The sequence below is a fragment of the Arachis ipaensis genome, chromosome B5 (assembly GCF_059453495.1).
Source record: "Arachis ipaensis isolate K30076 ecotype BB chromosome B5, ASM5945349v1, whole genome shotgun sequence".
In the NCBI taxonomy this organism is placed as follows: Eukaryota; Viridiplantae; Streptophyta; class Magnoliopsida; order Fabales; family Fabaceae; genus Arachis; species Arachis ipaensis.
This window is the reverse complement of record NC_142440.1, coordinates 155,501,445-155,526,460: the sequence shown is the minus strand read 5'-3', so window position 1 is coordinate 155,526,460 and position 25,016 is coordinate 155,501,445. Positions and strand designations below refer to the sequence as shown.

At 31.5% G+C, this 25,016-nt stretch overlaps 4 protein-coding genes across 4 annotated transcripts; 3 read left to right on the top strand and 1 right to left on the bottom strand.

The window, feature by feature from the left end:
- Window positions 1-159: 159 nt before the first annotated feature.
- LOC107644677 (uncharacterized) lies at window positions 160-7,953 on the bottom strand. Its single transcript, XM_016348597.3, has 12 exons — window positions 7,244-7,953; window positions 4,966-6,389; window positions 4,037-4,044; window positions 3,715-3,896; window positions 3,092-3,152; window positions 2,895-2,993; window positions 2,216-2,313; window positions 1,694-1,807; window positions 1,490-1,557; window positions 1,178-1,288; window positions 586-814; window positions 160-483 (listed from the first exon to the last, which is right to left on the bottom strand). The coding sequence occupies exons 2-12, from the start codon at window positions 6,288-6,290 to the stop codon at window positions 373-375; spliced, it is 2,406 nt and encodes an 801-aa protein (XP_016204083.1). The 5' UTR covers window positions 6,291-6,389; window positions 7,244-7,953; the 3' UTR covers window positions 160-372.
- An 8,829-nt stretch (window positions 7,954-16,782) lies between these two features.
- LOC107644679 (extradiol ring-cleavage dioxygenase) lies at window positions 16,783-18,744 on the top strand. Its single transcript, XM_016348601.3, has 3 exons — window positions 16,783-17,126; window positions 17,790-18,163; window positions 18,437-18,744. The coding sequence occupies exons 1-3, from the start codon at window positions 16,887-16,889 to the stop codon at window positions 18,642-18,644; spliced, it is 822 nt and encodes a 273-aa protein (XP_016204087.1). The 5' UTR covers window positions 16,783-16,886; the 3' UTR covers window positions 18,645-18,744.
- Window positions 18,745-19,967: 1,223 nt separating this feature from the next.
- On the top strand, window positions 19,968-21,640 carry LOC107644680 (extradiol ring-cleavage dioxygenase). The gene is made up of 3 exons (XM_016348602.3): window positions 19,968-20,343; window positions 20,698-21,071; window positions 21,278-21,640. The coding sequence occupies exons 1-3, from the start codon at window positions 20,107-20,109 to the stop codon at window positions 21,483-21,485; spliced, it is 819 nt and encodes a 272-aa protein (XP_016204088.1). The 5' UTR covers window positions 19,968-20,106; the 3' UTR covers window positions 21,486-21,640.
- A 781-nt stretch (window positions 21,641-22,421) lies between these two features.
- On the top strand, window positions 22,422-24,987 carry LOC107644678 (extradiol ring-cleavage dioxygenase). Its single transcript, XM_016348599.3, has 3 exons — window positions 22,422-22,897; window positions 24,130-24,500; window positions 24,599-24,987. The coding sequence occupies exons 1-3, from the start codon at window positions 22,523-22,525 to the stop codon at window positions 24,795-24,797; spliced, it is 945 nt and encodes a 314-aa protein (XP_016204085.1). The 5' UTR covers window positions 22,422-22,522; the 3' UTR covers window positions 24,798-24,987.
- The last annotated feature ends 29 nt before the right edge of the window (window positions 24,988-25,016 follow it).

Genomic DNA, 25,016 nt, shown 5'->3' with positions numbered 1-25,016 from the left:
ATTGTTAGCTTGCCATGGAGCTTGATCATAGAACCATCCTTAACACATCACATTCCTTAGCTTTCCATTTTAACTAAATTGAAGGCATGCAACGAAAGTGGTGTCTGAATACGGCATTCCCAACAATGGGACATAATCATAGATTCATAGCTACGAAAATAAACAATGCAAAGCATTTTTATTGGAAACAAACATGTTCTAGTTACATGAACTGACTATATCTGTCTTGTTCTTTTTCTTTTTATAACTTAATTACATGCAAGTGTTAGTGTTATGTCGACGTATTACTTCTCCCCACACCCACCAAATAAATAAAAAAGACTATTCTATCACCCCTCACCATTTTGACACCACTTTTCCACCTGAGGTTAATTAATTCATTGACAAGAAATGGACCCGTGCTAGTGTATACTCCTTTCCAGCAATCCAAACACCAGTTTGCGACCATTGTACGTCTTCCCAGTCTAGGTTCTCCTCCAGTACCTATATTGGAAAATACAAATTTTCAATTATGGTGAAACTGAAGCAGAGTTTAATTTGATGAAATAAGAGTAGAAGTATAGGCATGATGAACACTGGCTATACCTCTACATGTTCAGGAGGCAGAGGGATGCCAATGGTGCGCATAACTTTCTGGGGTAAAGGCTTCTTACACCGAGACCAGCGAAACACATCAATCATGACGCTATCAGAATCGGCTTTGTCCCCATTTGCAGAATGATGGTGATTTTGAGATTTTTCTGCATCTGGGTTATGCAACTGACTGCTGGGTGTAGTCTTGACCATTTTCTCTCCGGCAAAACCAAGTTCATATCTGCAAAGAAATTATTAACAACATAATTATAGTGACTTCCTGACTTAAACATTGAAACGATATTTCAGACTCTAAGATGGCCATGAAAAAAGACAATTCTTTTGAAGGCTGTCATCATGAATCCTTTGAGTTACATGGATTAAGTGAGCAAACTTTGATTGAAAAACAATGACTACAGAAGGAAATAATACTACGGATATTAAGAAGCAACTACTAAAAGAAGCAGATGGACAAACATGGTTTCATAATTATAATAATATTCCGGTTGCATGCAGCATTTGCTAGCTAGTGCATACTAATTTTCAGACAAGTAATCATATATAAAACCTGTTACAATTCACACATAATATGTGTCGAATGTACCTGCATGAGTGCGTCTCTAGATACAAAACTTCCCCCTTCTTCAACCGAGCAGATGTATAAAGTGCCTTTTTGAGACCCTTGTCAGCAACAATGCTTATACTATATTTAATCCTGTGATGATTACAAACAGTAAATACTAAGAACAAGATAAACTGCAGAAAGAAGTATTGCATCTGTCTAAAGGGGTACACTCCAGAAATATCATAAGCAAAGCTGCAATGCAATTTTAGAAGCTAAGATACGTTAAAAAACTAAAAAAAAAAATACTGCAAACTATGAATCTATGTTCTTTGGTAACTACAAGTAGCATACCAAGGTTCATTGCATAGGTTGTACTGTATTGTGACTTCCCTAACAAATCTTTGCTGCCGCAATGCATTCTGAAGAAGGTCCACATAAGTAAGATGATAACATAAAACATGAGATAACTATCAATTCAACTTACCAAAAAAAAAAAAAAAACTATCAATTCAATTAAGGATGAAAAGGGGTTTGTTTATTAGAAGCTAGACAAACCGAAGCTGCAGCCCTGGTGGTCATTGTCCGCTCAACAGCTACTGGTGCAAGGGTTGGCTCGATGGTTGATGTATGCGTAAGGCACGGTTCAAGATCAATCGTTCCACCTCCTCTCTGAAGACCATAAATTAGAAAACAGTCAGTACTCAGCACCATTATTAAGTTCTTAATCACAATTTCCATCCAAGATATAATGCCCACAATATAGAGTTTTCATGTTATCTAAATATCAAAACTGAAGCATTTATGTGAAAAATAGTCAGCAACTTCTCCAGAAGGACATAAGATCATCAAAAGGAGAGTAGACTACCATTTCGGCTCCCACAAGATTCAGTTTATGACAAAATGCTCCCCCAAAAGTTTGAATGCATTTTGTCTTCTTTCCGGAAACTGAATCATTTGGGAGGGGGATAAAATGGTGGTTTACTCTCAAAAGGAAAGAGGACATCTCGTTTAAAAAGCATAATAGTGAAATAAATCATGTGACAAGAATCTATAGTAGATAAGGACTTAGATAACTACCTTCACTATGCAACACCGCTCAACTCTATAACTACAACCAATTGTTGCAGCACCCCAGGCACGGGAACGTACATTGTTTCTTAGGGTAGAAATATAGCCTGATATTTATTGCACAAACAATATGTCTTTAGATTTTATCCATGAATGGCTTCAAGGGTAAAAATGATATCAGTAACTGTAATGAGCAAGGTAAATCAACATAACCGACTAATAAATTTCCAAACCAAGGGCTTCACATAGTAAGCATATCTGTTTGTAACAGAAGCAATTAACTTTATACTAGACCTTAATAATATTAAAAACAAAAACTTTAATTCTCTCACTTCTTTTGCATTTGCTTTTGGAAGAAGCAAGTCCTTACGTGCTTTTTCAAAATAAATAAACAGAAAAAACTACTTATTTTTGTTTCTGTCTTTCTTTAAAAGCACAAGCAAAACAAGTCCAATATTTTTTTTTTTTAAAAAAAGGGAGAAGTACCTTGTTTCTCCAAGAAGCACAACTAAACAAACTTTTTTTTTTAATTTCATCATACATGTAAGTTATGAATTATGCTTTAAATTCATTTGCGATTATTACTTTTAAGACTAGTTAAATGCAATTATATGTTATCAAATATAACATTGCAAAGGTGTAATTAAGAAGTCGAGCAAAATTTCATCTTTCTGTCTACATTACATACAATCCTGTCTTGGTAGCACACGAATGGTTGCACGCAACTCTTGTATAGCCGTTGGAGGCGGAGAAGCTGTTGGGCGACAGTAACCTGTATGCATGAGAACTATACAACAAATTGCAAAGTCAGTACTAATTTCAAGCATGTCAAATTTGTCACTTAGTAATCAAAACTAGTATCCCCCTTCTTATAATAATACCTACCTGCAACAAGATCTGAGTCATATGTGTAGACATCAGTTCCCCATAGCTGGCCACCTCTGACCTGAACATATTAATATTAACTCTCAAGAGTTGGTATAGCATCAGAATTCAGATACTAGAGGCTAAAGGCATATTTTAATTTCATACATTGGGTTCCAAATAAAAAATATAGGTACACTTTTCTAATAGCAAAGTGAACAAATGAAAATTTTCATCTCATCTCATTAAATCATTTTATTAACTGGATTAATGTAAAAAAAAATTCGTGCCAGCATCAAGGAAGCATTAGTGAAAAGTATGCATTAAAATCACATAAAACATTGGCAAATGGAATGTAAACATTGCATTGACTGCAAGGATAGCAAGCAGCCATAATGAATCAAACTGAAAATCTTAAGGTTCTCTCAATAAATAACAAGTTACACATTACAACATCAGAATAAGCAAGAAGAAATAAACTAACAGAACACAAAATAAATGATTACTTTTACCAGCAACAAGAAGCATAATAAAAGTCATCAATCAAAAATAGGGATGGGAAAGTAAGCCAGCAAACTGCCTCTCAAATAACTAATTAATTTATCAATTACAATATCAAAGTGACATCAATAACTTCATCTTACTTGGCGGTTTGTAGCAGTAACATTCTCAGCTGGTATCCGAATCTCAAGAGTAGGGCCACTATTAGAGCATTCACCATTTTTCTCCACTTGAGATTGAGATGATGCATAATCATCCCACAACTTTATCAGCTCTTGCATGCTTTCACCAGCTCTATAAACAACAGAAGTTACTTCTGTTTTACCTGAAATACCAGAAATTACTTAATGCACATGCAACTGAAGGGGGAAAAAAAGAGATATCGGGCTCTAAGTTTCTCCACTCCAATAAAATCTACAAGAAGCCAAATGACTTTGAGCACCAGTGAAACAAATACCAGAATACCTTGAGACCTGAAAAATAATGAAACAGAAAGTAGTTACCTAAAGAAATAATGTCGTAAAATAAAAAATGGTTGGGTTAAATCAAATATCAAACAGAAGACATTAATTCAATAACCATGGTGCAGTAAAGCACAAAGGATTAATAAAGCATTAGCAAAGGACTGAAATGTTGGTTCAACAAAATAATAAAAACAACACGAAATTAAGTTTGTTACAAGTTCGATAACAACCACATCCTCTAAGAATGAAATTCTTCAGTTGAAAATCGACTATTACATCAACAACTTGAATTTCTATAAAGGTCATATGCATGTTTGATGGCATACTATTGGTCTGTAACTAGATTTCGCCCTCAAAAACGAAATTGAAGATTTTGTTATATAGAAGAATGCACATAACTGTATATCAAATGGACAAGGCTTTTCCTTCGAATGTCCATATATAACAATGACTAGTAACACAACAAAAGAAAACTGGACAAAAAACCTTTGTAAAATATAACCTTATTGTCATGTAACTCATTCATTTTAAGCTGGTTACCTGCCATAGATTAATTATTGCTGAAATCTACTTGTTATCCCTACAAAATTTAGGCTAGAATCCTATCAAAAATAAAATAAAAGATTAACCGGAAAAGTTAGGCCAGTGAAATAACGATGATCAATTGTTGACTACAATTATGCTACTCCCAAAAAGATACTACTAACTCTTAAAATGGGAGGCATTTGGCATCCTCCCAAATGAAATTAAAAAATTTAACTAAATAAAGGATTGAAAACATTATCAAATCATTCTAAATTTCTAGTAGGACTCTGAGGCTCCACTTTTTACATCCAGGGAAAACACGTGTGTAGAAACTCTATATTGCAAGAGAAAATATACATAATTCCAAACAATGAGTAAAAAGGAAAAATGGAGGAAGAAAAATACTCGTCATCATGTTGGCCATGGGATCTAAAACGAGGCTCGCGATTGACCAACTGAGGGCTTCCCCTTGATCTTTGTATCCTCTTACGATGTTGAACATTATAGTTGTGGACTTCCCTCTCCTTATCTCCTGTCTCTTCCCCATCAGCACTGCCATCTTCTGATTGCTTGTCAAATTTACTGCGTTTTTCAGGCCTATCTCCCTCCACATCACCATCCCTTTCTTTCCTCCTCTCTCTACCTTCTCTGTCAACATTTTTCCAGCTGTCAGCATCTTTTAGTTTCTTCTGTTCTGGTTCTTTCTCTGTGATTTTTGCGGATCCATCACCAAGCTCCTTCTCATTATTTGAAACTTCTTTCTCCATTCCATTCCATAATTCCCTTTTGAGATTATCTTTTTCTCTATCTTTTGAATTATCTCTTTCTTTTGGAAGATCTTTCCTCTCCTTGTCCCATTTTTCTACATCTCTCTCTTCTTTGGAGGGTTCTTTGCCTTCACCACTAGTATTGTTAACCTGCATAATATTTCTGTGATCACTTCTTTCTTTTTCCTTGTCCCCCAACTCGCGATGCTTTACATCCCTTCTCTTTCTGTCTTTGAATCTATCTTCGCTTTTAGAGTCAATTTTGTTTTCCCCAACAGCCTCATGAGCTTCCAAATAGTCCCTTTCTTCTGCTGTCGAGCTGTCCATCCTCTGCTTCCCAACTTCAATTGGTGTATTCCCCCGTGAAATATGCCAAGGGTCCAAACTTCCACTTGGAACATCAGGATATCTTTTCCCCCTGTATTCTTTTGATTCTTTCCAATTCAAGTGGCTGCTTACCACACCAAAGCCATCCTTGTCTTTTTTAATGTCACTGGTTGAATCATTATAAATATCCTGATCATGTCTAGTATCCTTGTTGTCATCTGATCTACCTTCAACACGCACATCCTTCTCACTCTTAGCAATCTGAGAATCCCTTCTTGCTTCACCAGGCAACTCCTTCTCTGCCTTTGTATCACGATTCTCAAACCGGAGATCTCTATTTTCCTTTAGATCCTTTGATTCTATCCTATTCTCAGTTCCAGTGGCATGATCTGCATGGGAATCATTGAAAGATGATGGCATCCGATACACTGAGTGAAGAGGTGATCTTCTATCTGCATCACGCGGTTCAGCACGAAGTGTCTTTGCCGCACGGGAATCTTGACCTATATCATAAGGAAGATGGTGCTCACCGGAAACTGATGGAATTAACTTTGAATATGCACCAGAATCTTCATGTGGGTGCTTTGAAGATTGATGAACAGTCTCATCATGAGGTCTCTTAGGTACACCACTCATAGTGAAGACTCAACAAAATCATAAACCACAAAAGGAGGTAATTTGACAGCACAAATAAATCCTATCTTCACCGTCTGTCTTACATATGGAAGTCTGTAACTGCAATCCAACCATAAAAGTTTGTAAATCATACAAGGCCCCAATACTTTTTCATGCTAAAATAAATTCAACTCAAACTCAAACTCATTGCATGAGAAGTACATAAACATTAAACAGATTAAATTGCATGCTATATACTACAAAATGCAAACTACAAGGTATGAAATTAAGAATAAGGTAGAGCAATGAATGACTTCTAGCTAGAACTCTAAACTTTGTTCAGACTAATATCCAAAGTCAGTACACATAATCATAACTAAGAAATGGTTTAGCTTCCAGTTAAAACTCTAGGTCTTATTCAGACAAGTAATAAGCTGAATAAATGAATATCTTTCTCTTCACCCCTCAACTGAGAACAAAATAAGCTCAATTTAACACTATAATTGATTACCATTACATAACAAAATGGTGAGGATGAACCTATAAGACCAAGCTCATGAATGTAGAATCTAGAAGGGGGAAAAAGAAACGAACAGCATTAACTAAGACAGTAGAACAAGCTGGCTTCAGTTTACTCAAATAACTGAAAAACAAAAGCTCGAACCTTTGCTATCCAAACTTAGATTCCCTCTTGAGAAAATTGGAACCAAAGAAAAAAAGAAGTTAATATTCTTTTTTGAAAAAAATGCAAATTGAGGAAATAACATCAAAACTCAAGACAAAAAAAATTCGAGGATAAGGAGGTGGAAATTGGGGTAATCGTAACGTATAAATGAAGTGAAATGAAATGCAAAAATGTGTTTGGGGAAGGGGAAGAAAAAGAGCATTGAAAAGAGTTTTGAAAGAATTGGAAGGAAAACCCTAGAAAGAATGAAGTGAAGAAAAGGGAAGTGAGTGAGGTAAAGGTAACCAACCTTGTTTATTCTGAGTAACTCTTCTCTTCTCTTCTCTTCTCCCTTTGTGTCTGAATATGACTCTACCGAAGGATAGATAATTCAGACAAACGCAATTGCAAATTGAAATTCTCCTCAAACAAATAATTAAATTAATAAATTAAAATAATTAAATTAATTAGTATTAACAATTAGGATTATGAAATGACAATTTTGTCCCAACGCGAACACTAACTGTCATTCATATAACAGAGATCCGATGGCGCGCGGAGGAACGTGGCGGCTTTGTGTTCCGTGAAAGAGACAACGGTAATTTCGTAGATTTGAAATCCATTTTAAACGGTTTGAATTGAATTCCATAAACTTGTGTGCGTTTCTTTCATCTTTGCTTTCTTCAGCAATCTCAATTTGGTACTCTTTCTACACTGATTCAAGCCCTTGAATCTTGAATCATGGGATTTTGACATTTTGTGGTGTATATGCTTGTATATGGGAATATGGTGTGCAGCTCCATGAAAAAACAACCTTGTGAGTTGTGATTGTAAGTTGTTCACTCTTCATTCCATTATGTATTGATAAATATTCCATTTCTTCCTTAATTTTGTTTCAAGTGTCTTATTTCAATACAATTCTATTCCACATAAAATCTCAGACACTGGTTTGCTGCACTTCCCCGAAGATAATCATGGCGGATTACGTTCCATTTCACGCTGATATAACATATTAACATCTCAAACGCTGAGATTCTTGGTCACTGCAATTATATCATGTTGTATTGTTAGCATTATTTAAAGAATGACTAATACCCCAAATCTCACAAGTTTTAAATGGGATATGTTAGTCTTTAAAAATTTAAAATACACAAATTAATTTTTAATTATGTATTTGTTTGAGCGTTATTATTTTAAAAAATAATAATTTTTTTAATAAAAAAGATTTTTTTTTATTTTTTAATGTGATTAACAAATTTTTAATAGTAAAAATAAAAATACAAAAAAAATAAAAAAAATATTTTTTTGAGAAATTGTAATTTATATTTTTTTTAAAATATCTTTTTTTTTTAAAAAAAAAAGATATTTTTTATGTAATAAATAAACAAATTTTTATATTGTTATACCCAAACATAATTAAACATAAAATTACTTTTACTTTTCTATAAAATCTTTTAATAAAAGATAATTCCAAAAAGATCATTTTTTTTAAAGCTCGCCCAAATAAGCTTTATATGTATGATGATGATTAGTTATGTCACTTTTTTTTATAGTGACAATAGTTTTTTACAATTGATTTGTGTATTTTAAATTTTTAAGAATTAAAGTGTCCGATAGCTAGAGAATTTTTGAATTTTGAGAGATCTACTTTTTTTTTTGTCCTAAATCTAATTTGGGTAAACAATTTAAATAAGCTCTTTTAAAAAAAGATAAAGTATAAGAATTTTTATTAATAGCAGCTTACAAATAAATTATTTTGTATTTAGATTTTTAGTTATAGAATTACTTATTTTAAAATTGTAGCGTTTGGATAAATAGCTCAAAAAATACAACTTTTTTTCACAAAAAATGGATATTAAAACAACGACGATAACAAATACTTTTTAATATTGAATGTTGATTTTCTATAACCTAATCACTAAGATTACAACTGTTTAGGCAATTAATTCTTTATTTGCTCTCTTATTGGTTCCATTTTTTAGGTAGAAACTGGTTCTTCTACTTCATCTTCATCCATAACAGTATTCTTGTATGTGGTAAATAGTAATAAAATTTTAATTCACAATAATCTTGATGGCAATGCCAAAGAAATTATTGTGCAGTTAGTCTTTGCTGTTTTATTGTGTATGATATGGTAGATAAAAATAAAAAATAAATGTCAAATGTGTGTCAATGTATATTTTGTTGGTGTTTTTTATTTTTTTTATTTTTTTATTATGGTCAAGAACTTGTTATAACTAACTATAAAGATAATAGCAACTATATAAAAATAAAATCACATGGAAAAAATAAAATTAAAACTGAGATTTTATATTACACACAATGTTAAATACAAATTTAATCATAAAAATAGAGTGGTAAAATGATAAAAAAAAAAAAAAGCTGAAAGGAATATATGCAATAAGTAGTTCAGATGGAACATTGTTTTAAAATGGTGGTGGAAGGTCAATATTTTCAACAGATAAATCATTAAGTAAAAATAATGGTGAAAGGCCAATACTTCTAGCAGATAGAACCTTGGGTGAAGATGGTGGTGGGGCCAATATTTCCAGTATTTTTTTTACAGAGAAAGTAGATTTTTTTGTTTTGAGGTCATTTTTTTTACGGAAATGATAGAATGACTTATCTAGGAGGAGAAGTCATATATTTTGGAAATGGATCATCCCCAGTTTTTTTAACACTTGAAAAAATAAAGTGTGATATTTCATTATCTCACCTTTAATTCTATAAATGGGACTAAAAATAAAGAAGAGAGAGAACAATGAAAGATGAGATGAAACACTGAATACCATCCCTTTTTTTTTATTGGAGAGGGTCGACTCCCATATATTTCTATTTCTTCAAAAAGTTATGAATTAACTTTTCGAAAAATTAAAATTTTTTTTAAAATAGTGCCAAACACACTTATTGTGACTTTTCATAATTCAAAAATCAGAAAAAAATAGCTTCTGCTATTTCCCAAAAGAACTCTAAGTAATCATTAGCTACTCTTGCAGTGTTTTGTTGAATATATTTTGGGTACAAGGATAATATCTCCTGTATTTCATTTATGAAATGAAATTCACCTTTTCATGAGTCCCATTTTAATGTTGATGTCCCTGGCTGTCATGTTTTGTGGAATGTCTCTACAAATTAAGAAAGAAAGACAATTGGGAATTTTTGAATTGCACTAACTTAAGATTTAAGGATAATAGAAGCTTTTTTTTGTTAAGAAAATAAAAGAGTGTTGACTAGAGGCTAATTTGAATAATTTATTCAAATAAAACAAATGAAGCAAATGTCTATCCATTGAGAATTACTTATTTATTTGTCCTATTTACATTATATATAAATTATGAAACTTCTTCCACTTTTTAAAAAAAAACACATGAATCGTAATATCTTTTTAAAGGTTTATAAAAAAAAATATGTGGACGTAAATGGTGAAATCCCTTCATGGTTTAAGAAGAAAATGTTGTAGACATAAATTGTGGTACCCCTTCTACAATTTATGAATAATTATATATATATATACATAATTCACAAGACCAAGTGATGGATTACATAGTTGAGAGTTAAAATTGATGGAGGTGAGCATTTGGGAGAGAATCAGAGGACTACAAGACTTTAAAGTGGTGGAGCCATGGAAGACCAAAATCGTATGTACCGATTGAATACCAAAATCGTATGTACCGATTGAATGGTATTGTTCACGTGACTGGAAATATTAATCAAGAAGTTAATTTTTTATATATTAAAATTTCATTAGTAAGGAGTTTTTTTTTTAACTTATATGTTAGAATTTTATTTGTGCTTTGTGTAATTCGTAAGTAATTAACAGTGAAATGATTTGTACGTTAAATTTTGATTAGTATCGAATTAATTTTTTTGTTAATGAACTATATTTTTTTTAAATTTGATTTTTCGCGAATTAATTTTCTATATTACTGAACCAAATTTTTTTAAAATTTGATGTGTGGAATTAATTTTTTTGGTTTAAGAACCATATTTTTTTAAAATTTTATTTTTTGCGAATTAATTTTTTTGTTAGCGAACCATATTTTGTAATAATTTGATATGTGTCGAATTAATTTTTTCGTTAATGAACCGTAATTTTTTAAATTTGATGTGTCGAATTAATCTTTTCATTAGTGAATCGTATGTTTTTAAAAGTGGAAGAGTGTCGAAATAATGTTGTCTTCTACATGTTGCAGCTGACTAGGTGTATTTCTTGTGTTAGGAGACAACAGAATATGCCTCTACATGAACAGATTATACCGTATTTAAAAACTGCGAGTTTGTATCACTTGGCTAAACTGAACAGTCACTGGTTCTGAGTTGATGAGTCTCTACTTAGCGCATTCATTGAGAGGTAGCATTCTGAGACGCACACCTTCCACATGCCGTTTGAAGAATGCACCATCACTCTGCAGGACCACTAGCCACCTCATCTGTCTGCTGCCGGACCGAACGGCTCTCGAATGGTATAGAACCAACTGCCACCGTACGGTCTAAATCAGCCGCAAACGAAGGAGATGCAACGTACGGATGAGTTGGTGCAACCGCAGCCATCGAACTAGAAGCACCGCTCATGGCAGTTGAGTAAGGAATCGGAGCTGATGTCCCAAAACTGTCGACACCGACCTCCAACTTAGCGTACAACTTGCGTTCTGACCTCTGAAAAACTCCTATGACAATGAAACAGAATCCAAAGATCTTCATCAAACGCTATCACAAACATATCATATTTCACAACGGTTGACACAACTATGATAGGGATCTTATAAAATAACTTCTTTACCCACTTGTTCCTGAACACCCCAAACTTTTGCAATATGCTGTGTTCTTTAGATCTGACAAGGTATTTGATAAATTGATAAATACACTCAAGAATTTTCTGTCAGTAAACTTCACACCATATTTCTTGCTTCTATGAATTTTTCAGAGCAATGTATTAGCACTAGGAAACTCTCTTCCTCAATAGCCATTGTAAAAATGATCATTTTATACACAATTGATTTTATCGTGTATATATATACTTTTAAATCCTCATAAACCGTAGTAGGAGAAGAGAGGATTATGTATGCATGGCTACTATTCGTAAACCGTAAAAGGGGTACCACGGTTTATGTGGTTTTTACCTTGTTCATAAACCGCGGTTTATGTGTTTCTTCAAAAAAGTGAAAGGAGTTCCACAGTTTACATATAATGTAAATAGCACAAGTAAGTAACCAGTTCTCAATTGTTGTATTTGGGTAAACATTTGCTTTATTTGTTTTATTTGAGCAAGTTGTCCGGCTAATTTTTTTCGATATGACACGTAGGTTGGTGTAACGCCGCGTTAAGGAAGTTAGGGGTGTTTTACACTGTTGTAATGACAGTTAACTGATGGAAAAAAATTGAACGGTCTGATTTCTTGGAGATGAGAAGAGACACAAATCGGACACTGGGCATACATTATTTACAAAAAATTTTTTAGACAATGAAATCAGACCCACTAATTTTATGCACACAAATAATAATTAATTTATTATCACACCTATAATCTTAATAAAAATTATTACTACAATAAATTTATTAATAACAATTAATAATAATTGTTCGTACCTATATCTTAATATAAATTATTACTACAATAAATTTATTACTAACAATTAATACTAATTAATTAATTTATTTATTATCATACCTATAATCTTAATAAAAATTATTACTACAATAAATTTATTAATAACAATTATAATAATTAATTTATTATCACACGTATAATCTTAATAAAAATTAGGGTAGAGTATATTTTTTGTCCCTAAAATTTGACAAAAATTTTAAAAATACTCCTAAATTTTATTTTATTTCAATTTTGTCCCAAAAATTTTTTATTTGCATCAAATATACTATCGACAGCTAAATTTTAAAAAAATTTAAGACCAATCTAACAATAATGCAAAAAATTATGCTTGATTTGCTTGAGTTGAGGGTTGTTCTTATAAAATTGTTCTTGAATCGGTCTTAAATTTTTTGAAAAATTAGCTGTTAGGGGTATATTTGATGCAAATCGAAAATTTTTTGGGACAAAATTGAAACAAAATAAAATTCAAGGATATTTTTAAAACTTTTATCAAATTTCAGGGACAAAAAATATACTTTATCCTAAAGATTATTATTACAATAAATTTATTAATAACAATTAATAATAATAATTTTATTATCATACCTACATCTTAATAAAAATTATTACTATAATCAATTTATTAATCACAATTAATAATAAATTAATTTATTATCATACACCTATAATCTTAATAAAAATTATTACTACACTATCTATTTCTATTGATCTCTAACATCACTATTATTTTAATTAAATCAAAATATTTAAAAATTAAAACTTACATAATTAAGATGATGAAGATAATTAGTAATGTGGAGTTTCGGACGATTGACGTTTTTTATTCTTCTTCTCTTTGGCATTATTAAAGGCTGGTGGTCTAATTTTTTTTACCTCCCAAGGTCCGATTCTTCAACAATGGAGAGTGAAATAAGTGGAGTTGAAAGTGAGGTTGGGGACTTGAGAGTGAGTGAGGAAAGAGTGGGACGAGAATGAAAGGGATGAGGTAAGCAGCCGTAGTATACAAGCATGGGCTAGGGGTGCATGCATGTGTAACGCGTGGCATGCAGTCCGATTTGTGCACCTGCAATGCCTCTAATCGGATCGTCTGATTACTCTCTCTCAAATTGGACCGTTCAATTTGTTGATTAAAGCCGTCACATTTTGGTTAAATTTTTTGCACTCTCATAATGTAGCTATACATCATATTTGTCCCAATATTAAAAACAATTTCTGATTCTAGAGTTGAAATTTATGATTAAAAGAAAAACTTTCTACAATGTTGTATTCGAAGAAGAAAAAATATATAAAAGAGCATAGGATATAGAATGTTCGGTTTTAATGTTGGATAATGGATATTAGGACTGTCAAACGGGCTAGTTCGGCTCATTTAAGTCCGGTCTGTTAAGTCTGTGGATTAAATGGGTTGGTCTATTTAAACCCGTTTTATTTGCGGGCCAGAATTTTTTAATCCGGATCGTTTATGGTCAGTCCGACGGGATTAAACGGCCAGCCTATTTATCATTTTATTTTATTTTTTAAAAATATTTTGACAAAAATACCATTTTTAGGTCAAAAACCATTTAAAAAATAAATTTTTTAGTTGATGAGTCGAATTTTCGGGTCAGATTGGGAAAAATATTGGCTAAAAGTGTTTTTTTTTAAAAAATGTAAAAAATAAACGGACCGCCCGTTTAGCCCGCAGACTAACCCGTTTAATCCATCATTTTTTTCGGATTAATCGAGTTCAGCTCGTTTAACCCGAAATTTCAACGAGTTTAATTTTAGAGGCAAAATTCACCTATTTAAATGGATAAACAGACTGGTGATAGGTTTAGCATATAGCTAGTTTTCATTTTTTTTTTTGATAAAAAAACAAAAAAGATGGAATGTGACTATCCAAAATTGTTACCTACCGCTATGAAGGACATTTGACTCCAACGCACACGTAATCAATGACGCACCCCTAATCCGGGGTCCTCTCCAAACATGGTATATAAAGAAGATCCTATATTAATTACTTATTTTAGACACCAAAAGTTTTATATTGATATTGTTATCTTAACAATAAAATATAATTTGATAGTGAACCATTCAAATTGCCATTTCATCAAAATCTAAGATGCTATTATAGTATTATGAAAAGACAATTTGGATAAATTAGCTTAATTGTTAGTTATCAGCTTATTTTTTAGTGGTTGAAATAACTATTTTTCCCGCAGAAAGGTTTTAGTAAAAAGAAAAAAGATTTCGGATTTCTAATGATGTTAAATTCATTAAAATTTAATTTTTTTACAAATAGTTTTTACTTTTATTCGAAAAATATTATTTATCTTTTAAATTTTTAATTTTTAGTCAATTTTTTATTTAAATAATATTGTTTAATTAATTTAAATATTTATTTTTATAAAAAATCATTTATCTTTATAAAAAATCATTTATTTTTTAATTTTTTTTAAATTAAATGATAGACAATTTTTAAAGGATATGTAATTGCATTATTTTTATTCATAACAAGTATTTTAAAAAAATTATTAACAAAAAGTTACGGCTATGCCTTCTTACACATTTTATTCACGTGTTGTTTCTTAAATTATATATATTTAATATTAGTATTTTTATTCGTAATAATATTACGAGAATATACATTTTTTTAAATTACAATCCACTTTATTCTGACAGTATAGATTATGCATGGCACAAAAGATTTATAAAATTAAATTACTTTTACAAAAAAAATCGTAGGTTGACAAAAATCTCTGACTAAAAAAGCCAAGGTATCTATAGATAAAAAATCAAATAATAAGATTTTTAGTTATTATTTTTATATAAAAATGTCTAATTTTTTATTAACAATTAATTTTAACATTCGTTATCTAAAATTTAAAACAATTTAACGTCTATACTTTTATATTTAATTAGGTATTAAGTCTATTATACAAATAAAAATTATTAATTTTTATACTTATTATTTAAAAATAATATTTTTTTCTCTATATATATAAAAATATAATTAGATATTAGTATAATAAAATTATATTGATAGTTATAAAATTAATTCAAAATTAATATTTTAAACAATTGAATTTTGATTCTAACTTTTAATTATAACATTAGTATTCTCTCCAAATTATATGTAATAAATATTTGAAAAAAAATAAAAATATAAACTAGAAAGATAAGTGGTAAATATTTAAAATTAAAAAATATGTATATAATAATAATAATTTTTATTTGAATTATATTATTTTGTTAATTTTGTTTTCTGTAGAACAAAAAGGTAAAAAAATAGAGAATGAAAGAAAAGAGAACGAAAGATAAAATAAAGAATGAGAGTGAGAGTAAGTTTGTTAATTTTTGAAAAAAAAATTTATTTTAATTGTAATAAAAAATATTGGATTACATATTTTGATTTGTCAAAATTACTAATATAAAATATAAATTATATATAGCTTAAAAATGGTAGAGAGAAATAGAAAAATTGAGAGGTAGATGAGAGAATTTAGGAAGGGGGTTTATTGATTTTGGAAAAAGATATTTTCGCTCAATTTTAATAAGATAGTGTCATGTGACACATTTGATTATTAAATTAGATAGTAATATATGATACATAATATATGTATATTTCAATTTCAATTTTAATATTTTAATTTTAATTTTAATGCAATTAAAGAATGTCATGTTACACATTTTAATTGTCAAATTAGTAATTAGTCATTGATATTAATTATAATATATAAAATAGATAGAATAGTTGAAAGAATAAGAGAGATAGAGAAAGGAAGATGGAGAAGGGGGGAACTCTTTAATTTTGAAGAGAAATATTTGATTTCAACTGTAATGAATGAGTGACATGTGATACATTTTGGTTGTAAAATTGGTATGAGAGAGGGGAGAACTCTTTAATTCTTTAATTTTGGAGGAAAAGATTTAATTTCAATTGTAACGAGGAGTGACATGACATATAACACATTTTGGTTGTAAAATTATTATGGAAGAAGGAAAAATTTCTTAATTTTAGAAGGAAAGATTTTTTTTTTTGGTGACTTTAGAAGGAAAGATTTAATTCTAATTACAATTACATGTGGCACATTTTGGGTGTAAAATTAAAAATATATAATAGGATAATAGATAATAGAATCTAAAATAATAATTTCCATTAACGTGTGTTGAAATTCAACGACGGGGACGGAAAGTGGTTGGAACCTAACGTCATTAACCATAAACGATTTCTGTATATATAAGACACAGTCATCACAAAGTCATATATATTCAAAACCGAACAAAGAAAGATTGATAGAGAAGAATCCAGAAAGAAAAGATATTCATAGTTTTGATTCGTTGATTGGAAATTATAAAGAAGGTAATGGCTTTGATGAGTTTGAAGGACACTTTCTACATATCACATGGATCACCAACGTTGGCCATTGACGATTCGATTGAGATAAGGAAGGTTCTTAAATCGTGGAATCGGATTTTCCCGCAGAAACCTTCTGCCATTCTTGTTATCTCCGGTCATTGGGACACAGCAGTTCCCTCCGTCAATGTTGTTCAGAGAAACGAAACCATTTACGACTTTTATGGCTTCCCTAAACCCATGTACCAGGTTTCGCACTCTTTCTTATCTTAAAATATATATATTTTTTTTGGGGAATATAGTTGTTTAATTAGTTCATCAACTTACTTAGCTATAATTAACTTGGATTTGATTGGTTGAGTGGTTAGTTCACATGCTTAAACAAATATCGTGGTTCCAATCCTGCCTTGTGTATGGAGCTGATCTCAGATTCGCGACAGATTAGTCCTTAGGATACCGTGAGCAACCAAAAACTTACTTAGCTATGAAAAACTCTGTTGGTTATTCGAATCGGATTAGTCAAATTCCTGCAATAGGTCCAAAAATCTTAGCCAAGTGCACGAGTTAGTTGTAATTCCTATTTCTTGCATTGGAATTTGTCCGATTCTTTTATGGTAGAGACTCACGTTTAATTATTTTCATGTGAAGTTGATAATTGAGAATCATTAGATAATTGATATATTTATGAAAACTCACATGCAATTGTTTAGGATTTAGCAATATAGCTTTAAGATACTAGAAATGATTTCTTCTTGAAGATTTGCCAATGACTTTGTTGACACAATTATGTCTCAAAAGTTCGGCTTTTGGCATTTCATATGATGCTAATGCTTGTCATTTGGCATGGTTCTCGGTTATCCATGGATGATGATCTTAATCTCTTCATTGCTTATATGCTTAATTTGCCAACAGCTTAAGTATCCAGCACCTGGGGCTCCAGAGTTGGCAAGGAGGGTGAAGGAACTACTTCAAAAATCCGGTTTTGGCCGTGTCGACGAAGACAAGAGGAGAGGGCTTGATCACGGTGCTTGGGTTCCACTCTTGTTGATGTACCCCGAAGCTGATATCCCGGTATGTCAATTGTCTGTTCAATCTGATAAGGATGGGACTCATCACTATAACATGGGAAAGGCATTGACACCTCTTAAAGATGAAGGTGTGCTTATAATTGGTTCTGGAAGTGCTGTTCACAATCTGAGAGAGCTTAGAGTTCATTCCGGCAACACTGCTGTTCCCTGGGCTCTGGAATTCGATAATTGGTTGAAAAGGGCTCTTCTTGAAGGAAGGTAACTTATTTATGCTTTGATGTTCACGTTTGCTAATTGCTTGGTTGATCTTATTAAGGATGTTAACCGCAATAGTCTAATACTCTCTCCATTTCGTAACACCTCTCACTTTGGAAATTTGATATATTCATAACTCAAATATATCTTGAGAATGTACCAAATTTGACAAAGTGACAGATATCATGAATGGAGGAAAAACATTTTAAAGCTAGCAAGCATTGAATGTTGGTTCTTGATGGATTGGTTCTGAAGGCTTTTCACTTGCTTTTGTAGATATGAGGATGTAAACAATTGGGATAAGAAAGCGCCGCACGCGAAGAAGGCTCATCCATGGCCAGATCACTTTTATCCACTTCATGTTGCCATTGGTGCAGCTGGTGGAAATCCAAAGGCCAAAGTTATCCACAGCAATATCGAATTAGGATCTCTCTCCTATGCCTCTTTCCAGTTTACTGAAGTTTCCGACTCGTGTTCTGCTTAATACTTTGTAAATGCTGTTCAGTTGTTGATAATATAGTGAGAAAAATTGATGTATAACGAACTGTTTTAATAAAAGATATTTAATGATTTCCCTTTTTGAATTGAGACGATGATTGGTTCAATATTCTTTAAAAGGGTAATTAACTCTATTCTATTACACATGTGGAATTGCAGTGATGCTTGTTGTAGCATACTCTTAATGGATTAAAATCAAGGTCTGAAAGATTCATCCTTATATTTTAGTTGTGAATTATCTGCTGTCGTATAAAAACCAAATGAAGAAGATCATTGATGTATGCATATGTATCTCTTGGATGAAAATGATAACAATGTTGTTTCCTGTAATAGTCTCTGTTCAAATTAATGTGTAGTGATGAAAAAACTGTGTGATGCACCAGAACTCTTTTCTTCTCTGCTAGAGAATGGCTTGAAACTTGATGCTTTTGCCTATAGCAGATCATGCAGAAGTTCATAGCAGGCCACTTCTTTTTTCTTATTTATTTATTTATTTGTTTGTTTATTTATGTGGAAACCACATGTATTCCTAGATCAGAGGTGACCACAAAGCTACTTGTAGAGATAAAACATTTTTATGCAGAATCTGGCATCTGAAGTTAGTATTTCAATTTTCATGTTGTTTGGTCTTTCTAAGTTATGTCTCCTATACTGCATGGAATTGAATCCCCAAGAAAGCATCAAATTTGTTAAACCTGAAACTTGATTGTGTAGAGCTGTTATGACTTATGAGGATAAGATGTGTATATTTTGGGTAAATGTGTGATATACTTTTCTTTTCCTAATAAGTAATTTAGTATCCTTTAGAAAAGACTTGCAAAAATAATTACTAATATATATTGAGGTATATCATATGTATTATCATTTTATCTTTCAGAATCTCAATGTAATTTATCATTTAAATTTTTTTTTTTTTAAAGAAAACTTGACTTTGTTATGTTTTTCCTATTTCACAGTATTAGATTATAAGAGTTTTAATTTGATCTACTCTGTTTTTCAATGTTAAACCAAGCTAGAAAAATATGCTTGAATTTGTAGATTTGATTTTGAGTGGTGTGTCATCAAAATGGGTCTAGTTTTTCTTTTGTATTTATCATATGATATATTGACAATTAACTTATTTGATATTACTTTTATATTTAAATGGTAAAAACTAAAAAATAACAAAGAAGTCAACATTTTTCCTTTTCTGGTGTTCTACACTTTTACTGTTGTTACCAGAATCCTATGTAGTATTTTAGATACACAGCAAGATAAGTTTTTTTATATGTCATAGTTTTAAATAAAAGTAGCTAAAAATACATATTTTAATTCTTAAAATTTTTCTATTTTTTTTTATAAAATCTTTGTATTCTCTCTGAAGATTCTCTCATTATTATAAGTTGAACCTTGCATCATCTAACCAACCAACCAACAAAGAAGAAAGAAGAAGAGAGCCATCATCAATCATGGCTTTGAGTTTGAAGGAAACTTTCTATATATCTCATGGATCACCCTTGTTGGCCATTGATGATTCAATTGAGATAAGAAAGGTGCTCAAATCATGGAAGAACATCTTCCCTCAGACTCCCTCTGCCATTCTCATCATCTCTGCTCATTGGGACACTCGTGTTCCATCTGTCAACATTGTTGAGAGGAATGACACCATTCATGACTTTTATGGATTCCCTAAACCTCTCTACCAGGTTTCTTTCCTTTAGATTCATTCATTTCCTTCTTTGTCATCCTTCTTATGCAAAGTTTCATTAGATTGAACTTGTTCGAATCGGATTAGTCAAAGTCTTGGTTATATAGTCTCTGGATGTCAGTGGGAAAGACCAAACAATCTTTTAAGTCTTGAACAGATTTAGAATACTCAGTTGTTCTTTTTTCAGAAATGATTGAAAATTTGGTATCTTTTTGTGATGGGGAATCTTAGCTCTTAATCTTAACCATGTTATGTTTTTGGCTCCTTTTGAAGGATACTACAAAGTAGAACAATTTTTGGTCATAGTTCTTGGTTAGCCATGAATTGATCTTAATCTTCTGTTGGCATATAGATTAAGTATCCAGCACCAGGAGCTCCACAACTTGCAAGGAAGGTAAGAGATCTACTTCAAAAATCCGGCTTCAGCGCGGTGGAAGAAGACAGAAGGAGGGGGCTAGATCATGGTGCTTGGGTTCCATTGATGTTGATGTACCCGGAAGCCAGCATTCCGGTATGTCAGTTATCTGTTCAATCTCATATGGATGGAACTCATCACTATAACATGGGAAAAGCATTGTCTTCTCTTAAAGATGAAGGTGTTCTTATAATTGGTTCTGGAAGTGCAGTTCATAATTTGAGAGAGTTAATTAGAGATGGAAGCAGTGATGTCTTTCCATGGGCTCAGGAATTTGATGATTGGTTGAAAACAACTCTTCTTCAACGAAGGTACCCTTTTCTATGTAATTGTTTACATGTGAAGTTGATAACTTAAAACCAGAAGATAATTTGACATATTTGACTAAATTATTATCTAACAGTCTTAATTATCAACTTACTTTTAGAAATTTGTTACCTTCACTGTTGAAGGTATCTTGATGCAAATTATGTCTAAATACATTGAATTATGAATTTACTAAATTTTGATATTTTAGATATGATGATATAAACCATTGGGATAAGAAAGCACCGCAGCCGAAAAAGGCTCATCCGTCGCCGGAGCACTTTTATCCGCTCCATGTTGCCATTGGTGCTGCCGGTGGGAATCCGACGGCCAAAGTTGTTCACAGTAATATTGAAATGGGATGTCTCTCTTATTCATCTTACCAGTTTAATGAAGTTCCTGGCTCTTGCTCTTCTTAATAGTGTTGATTGGGAACTGACTTATCTACGTGTGATTTAATTTAAGGAACTGACTTATGTAATAAATTGTGTTTGGATGGACTTTTTTCATTGTGTGTATTTTAATCCATGAAATAATCTTACCTAATAGAATAAAATGCTATTGTTGTCGCTAATATTTTTTGTTTTATGTAATTTAATTTATACATTTATTAGCTAGTGGGATAAGATTTCGGTGTTGTTAACGTTATCATGCAAATTTGATAAAGAAATCTTATTTGTTTTCTTCTCCTCGATATGTAATGTTGTTGATATTTTGACATGTATTTTCCTTTACTTATTAGAAGAAGCTAAATAGAAGTTTTTCATTGTTGCACAATTTTTTTTCCAATGTATTATCATCTTATTTGTCAGAAAGCATTTTGGTTGAACGAAAAAATAAATAAATAAATCAAGGGGAAAAAACAGGGGTGATTGTTACATAAAATACTTATGCTGTGATATTACTAAGAGTATAACTATTTTCTTATAAAATTTCTTAGAACCGCATGATAAACATAAGGGTTATGTTATTTGTACACCAAAATTAGTTACTAAAGTCAGCCACCAGTATAAAATACATACTAAAATATAAATACACATTGAAAATAAATTAAACCATACATGTATTTATACATAAATACATTGGTGGCTGATTTTAGTATACAAATAGCATTTTCTGATTAAATTATAATGTGTAAGATAGTGTGATCTATCTTTAGTGCCAATACATCAAAATATAAAAAATAATGTTTATTATAATTATATGAATTAATTTGTCTATAATGATGGCTGGCCGGTCCATATTGAAAATTACTCCCTAGAAAGAGTCATCACAACATCAATGATGGCCAATAGAATCATTAAGAAAATTATTGGTCAAATGTCAAAAGCAAAAACACTGAGGATTTAAGCTATAATTATATAAGATATGAATACAATTACAAAGTGCTTACATTTATATATACATAATTCCTTCATTCTTTTGCTTATCTCTTTCTAGATAGCTTGTATTTTCAATGAACAAGATCTTTAGATTGTGTTACACTTCTAGTAATTCTACACCAAAGAAAGAAATGATGAATAAAGAAAGTGGTGATTCCAATGATACAACAATAGAAGAAGTGGAAGAGAATAACAGCAATAACAATGTTATGGGGTTGATGAGAATGAGAGAAACATTCTACATATCACATGGATCACCAGAACTTGCCATAGATGAGTCAATCCCTGCATGGAAGTTCTTGAAGTCATGGAAGGAGGTTTGTCCCCAAACACCCTCTTCCATCCTCATCATCTCCGGCCACTGGGACACCGATGTCCCCACGGTCAACATCGTTGACCGCCACGAAACCATTTATGACTTCTATGGTTTTCCAAGGGCCATGTACAAGGTTAGTCTCTTCTTCATGTTTTGATGAGTTTGATTTTATTTTCATACTTCTCTAATAACTTCAATGATTCATGTTGAAATTAAGTTCCTTATTTCTTATGATAGATTTTTATGATGAGAATGAAAGATGAACGAATATTTTGGTAGTAGTGTTATTTGTATATAATATTTTTTAACAATTATATCGACATATTTTTAAATTGATCAAATAAAACGTATATTCTATCTAACAGTAAATAAAATTGTGTGAATGGAATCCCACAAATATTACATGAAATTCTAAAGAATTCAATGAATTTGGTCAAAATGTGCCAGCTTACATAAAGTTGGTCTGCATAAGCATATGAATATCAATAAGCGAATTGCTTTAATTTTTAAAACTATTTACGATTTTACGTTATATAAAGTAATTGGCCAAAAAACAATAAAATAATAAAACACGCTTTGTTCGTGTTGGCATAATAGCATGTGAATATGTGATGTGAAGCAAAAATCAAGATATAATAATAAAAAAAAAACAAATAAAAATAAACATAAACAAAAACATAAAATTAAATGCTTCCTTGGCGCTTGTTTTATCGCTTCCATTTCTGACTTTGATTTTTTTGCTAAACTTCATATAATAATCATATGTTCACGACTTCACGCCAACGACTTCCTACTACTGCTGATTAAATATTTGTGGTAGTTTTTTTGAGGTGTTAACGTTTTTGTACCACCACAAATCCAAAATACGTAAAATTGTATACTACAAGGCTTATACATTGAATATTCTATGCCATAAAAAATGTCCTAGAGATCATCGGTACATGATTATAATGGCAGTTGGCACAAACAATGCAAGGAAGCTGTATGCTAATTTAATTTAAAATCATGATTAGGAGGTTGATTAATTAATACATATTCTCTGCTTCACTTTTAAGTGAGTATCAAGAAATTCTTAAATAATTTTAGAGCATCACTTAAATATGGTTACAACTAATAAGAAGATGACTATTTAAGATATAGTTCATCATTAACTTAAACTCTTATTTTAAATAGAGTTTTTCTTTAGTTGTGAGTATAATATATATAAAAACAAAAAAAATCAGTAAAAACAAAATTTTATTTTCTATTTTACTTTCTATTTACAAAATTAAGAAAATAAACAATATCGAAAAATAAAAACATAATGCAAAGTTTGTTAGAATAACTCAAATAGAGCTGTCATATTGAGTAACTGTTGCAAAGCAGATCAAGTATCCAGCACCAGGGGCACCAGAATTGGCTAAGAGGGTGAAAGAACTACTAACATCAGCCGGGTTCAGCCGTGTGAAGGAGGACCGGAGGCGGGGGCTTGACCACGGCGCTTGGGTGCCTCTCTTCTTGATGTATCCGGAGGCAGACATTCCAGTGTGCCAACTCTCTGTCTCAACAGGCAGAGGTGCAACTTACCACTACAACATGGGGAAGGCATTGGCATCTCTCAAGGATGAAGGTGTTCTTATCATTGGCTCTGGGAGTGCCACCCATAACCTCAGGGCAATCGCGCCTCGGAATACCCCTCCAGCTCCCTGGGCTTCAGCATTCATGTCCTGGTTGAAAACCTCTCTTCTTGATGGAAGGTATCTAATCCTTTCAACTAGCTCAACACTTTTTTTTTCTATCTTATGTCTGTTAATATAATAAGTGCTTGCTTTGCAATTCCATGGCTGTAACACAGATTTGAGGATGTAAATGAGTACGAAGAGAAGGCACCATATGCAAAAATGGCTCATCCATGGCCGGATCATTTCTTCCCATTGCATGTGGCAATGGGGGCTGCTGGTGAAAAAGCAAAGGCCAAGGTTATCCATGACAGTTGGGATGGTGGTTCTATGTCTTATGCTTCTTTTGGTTTTACAGCTGCTGATACCATTTGAAACATTCATATTTGTTGGATCTCCTGGATTTCTAGTCTTATTATAGCAAAAAAAATATTCATTGTTACAATTGTACATCAAACTGTAGTTCATTGTCCATTAATCTTATGCTTCTTTAATGTGTATTTCGAATTCTTATAAACATTAAGTAATTACAATTTTTATTTAATACTTTATTTTTAATATTACATTTTTCAAAATTGTAATGTAAAGACACCT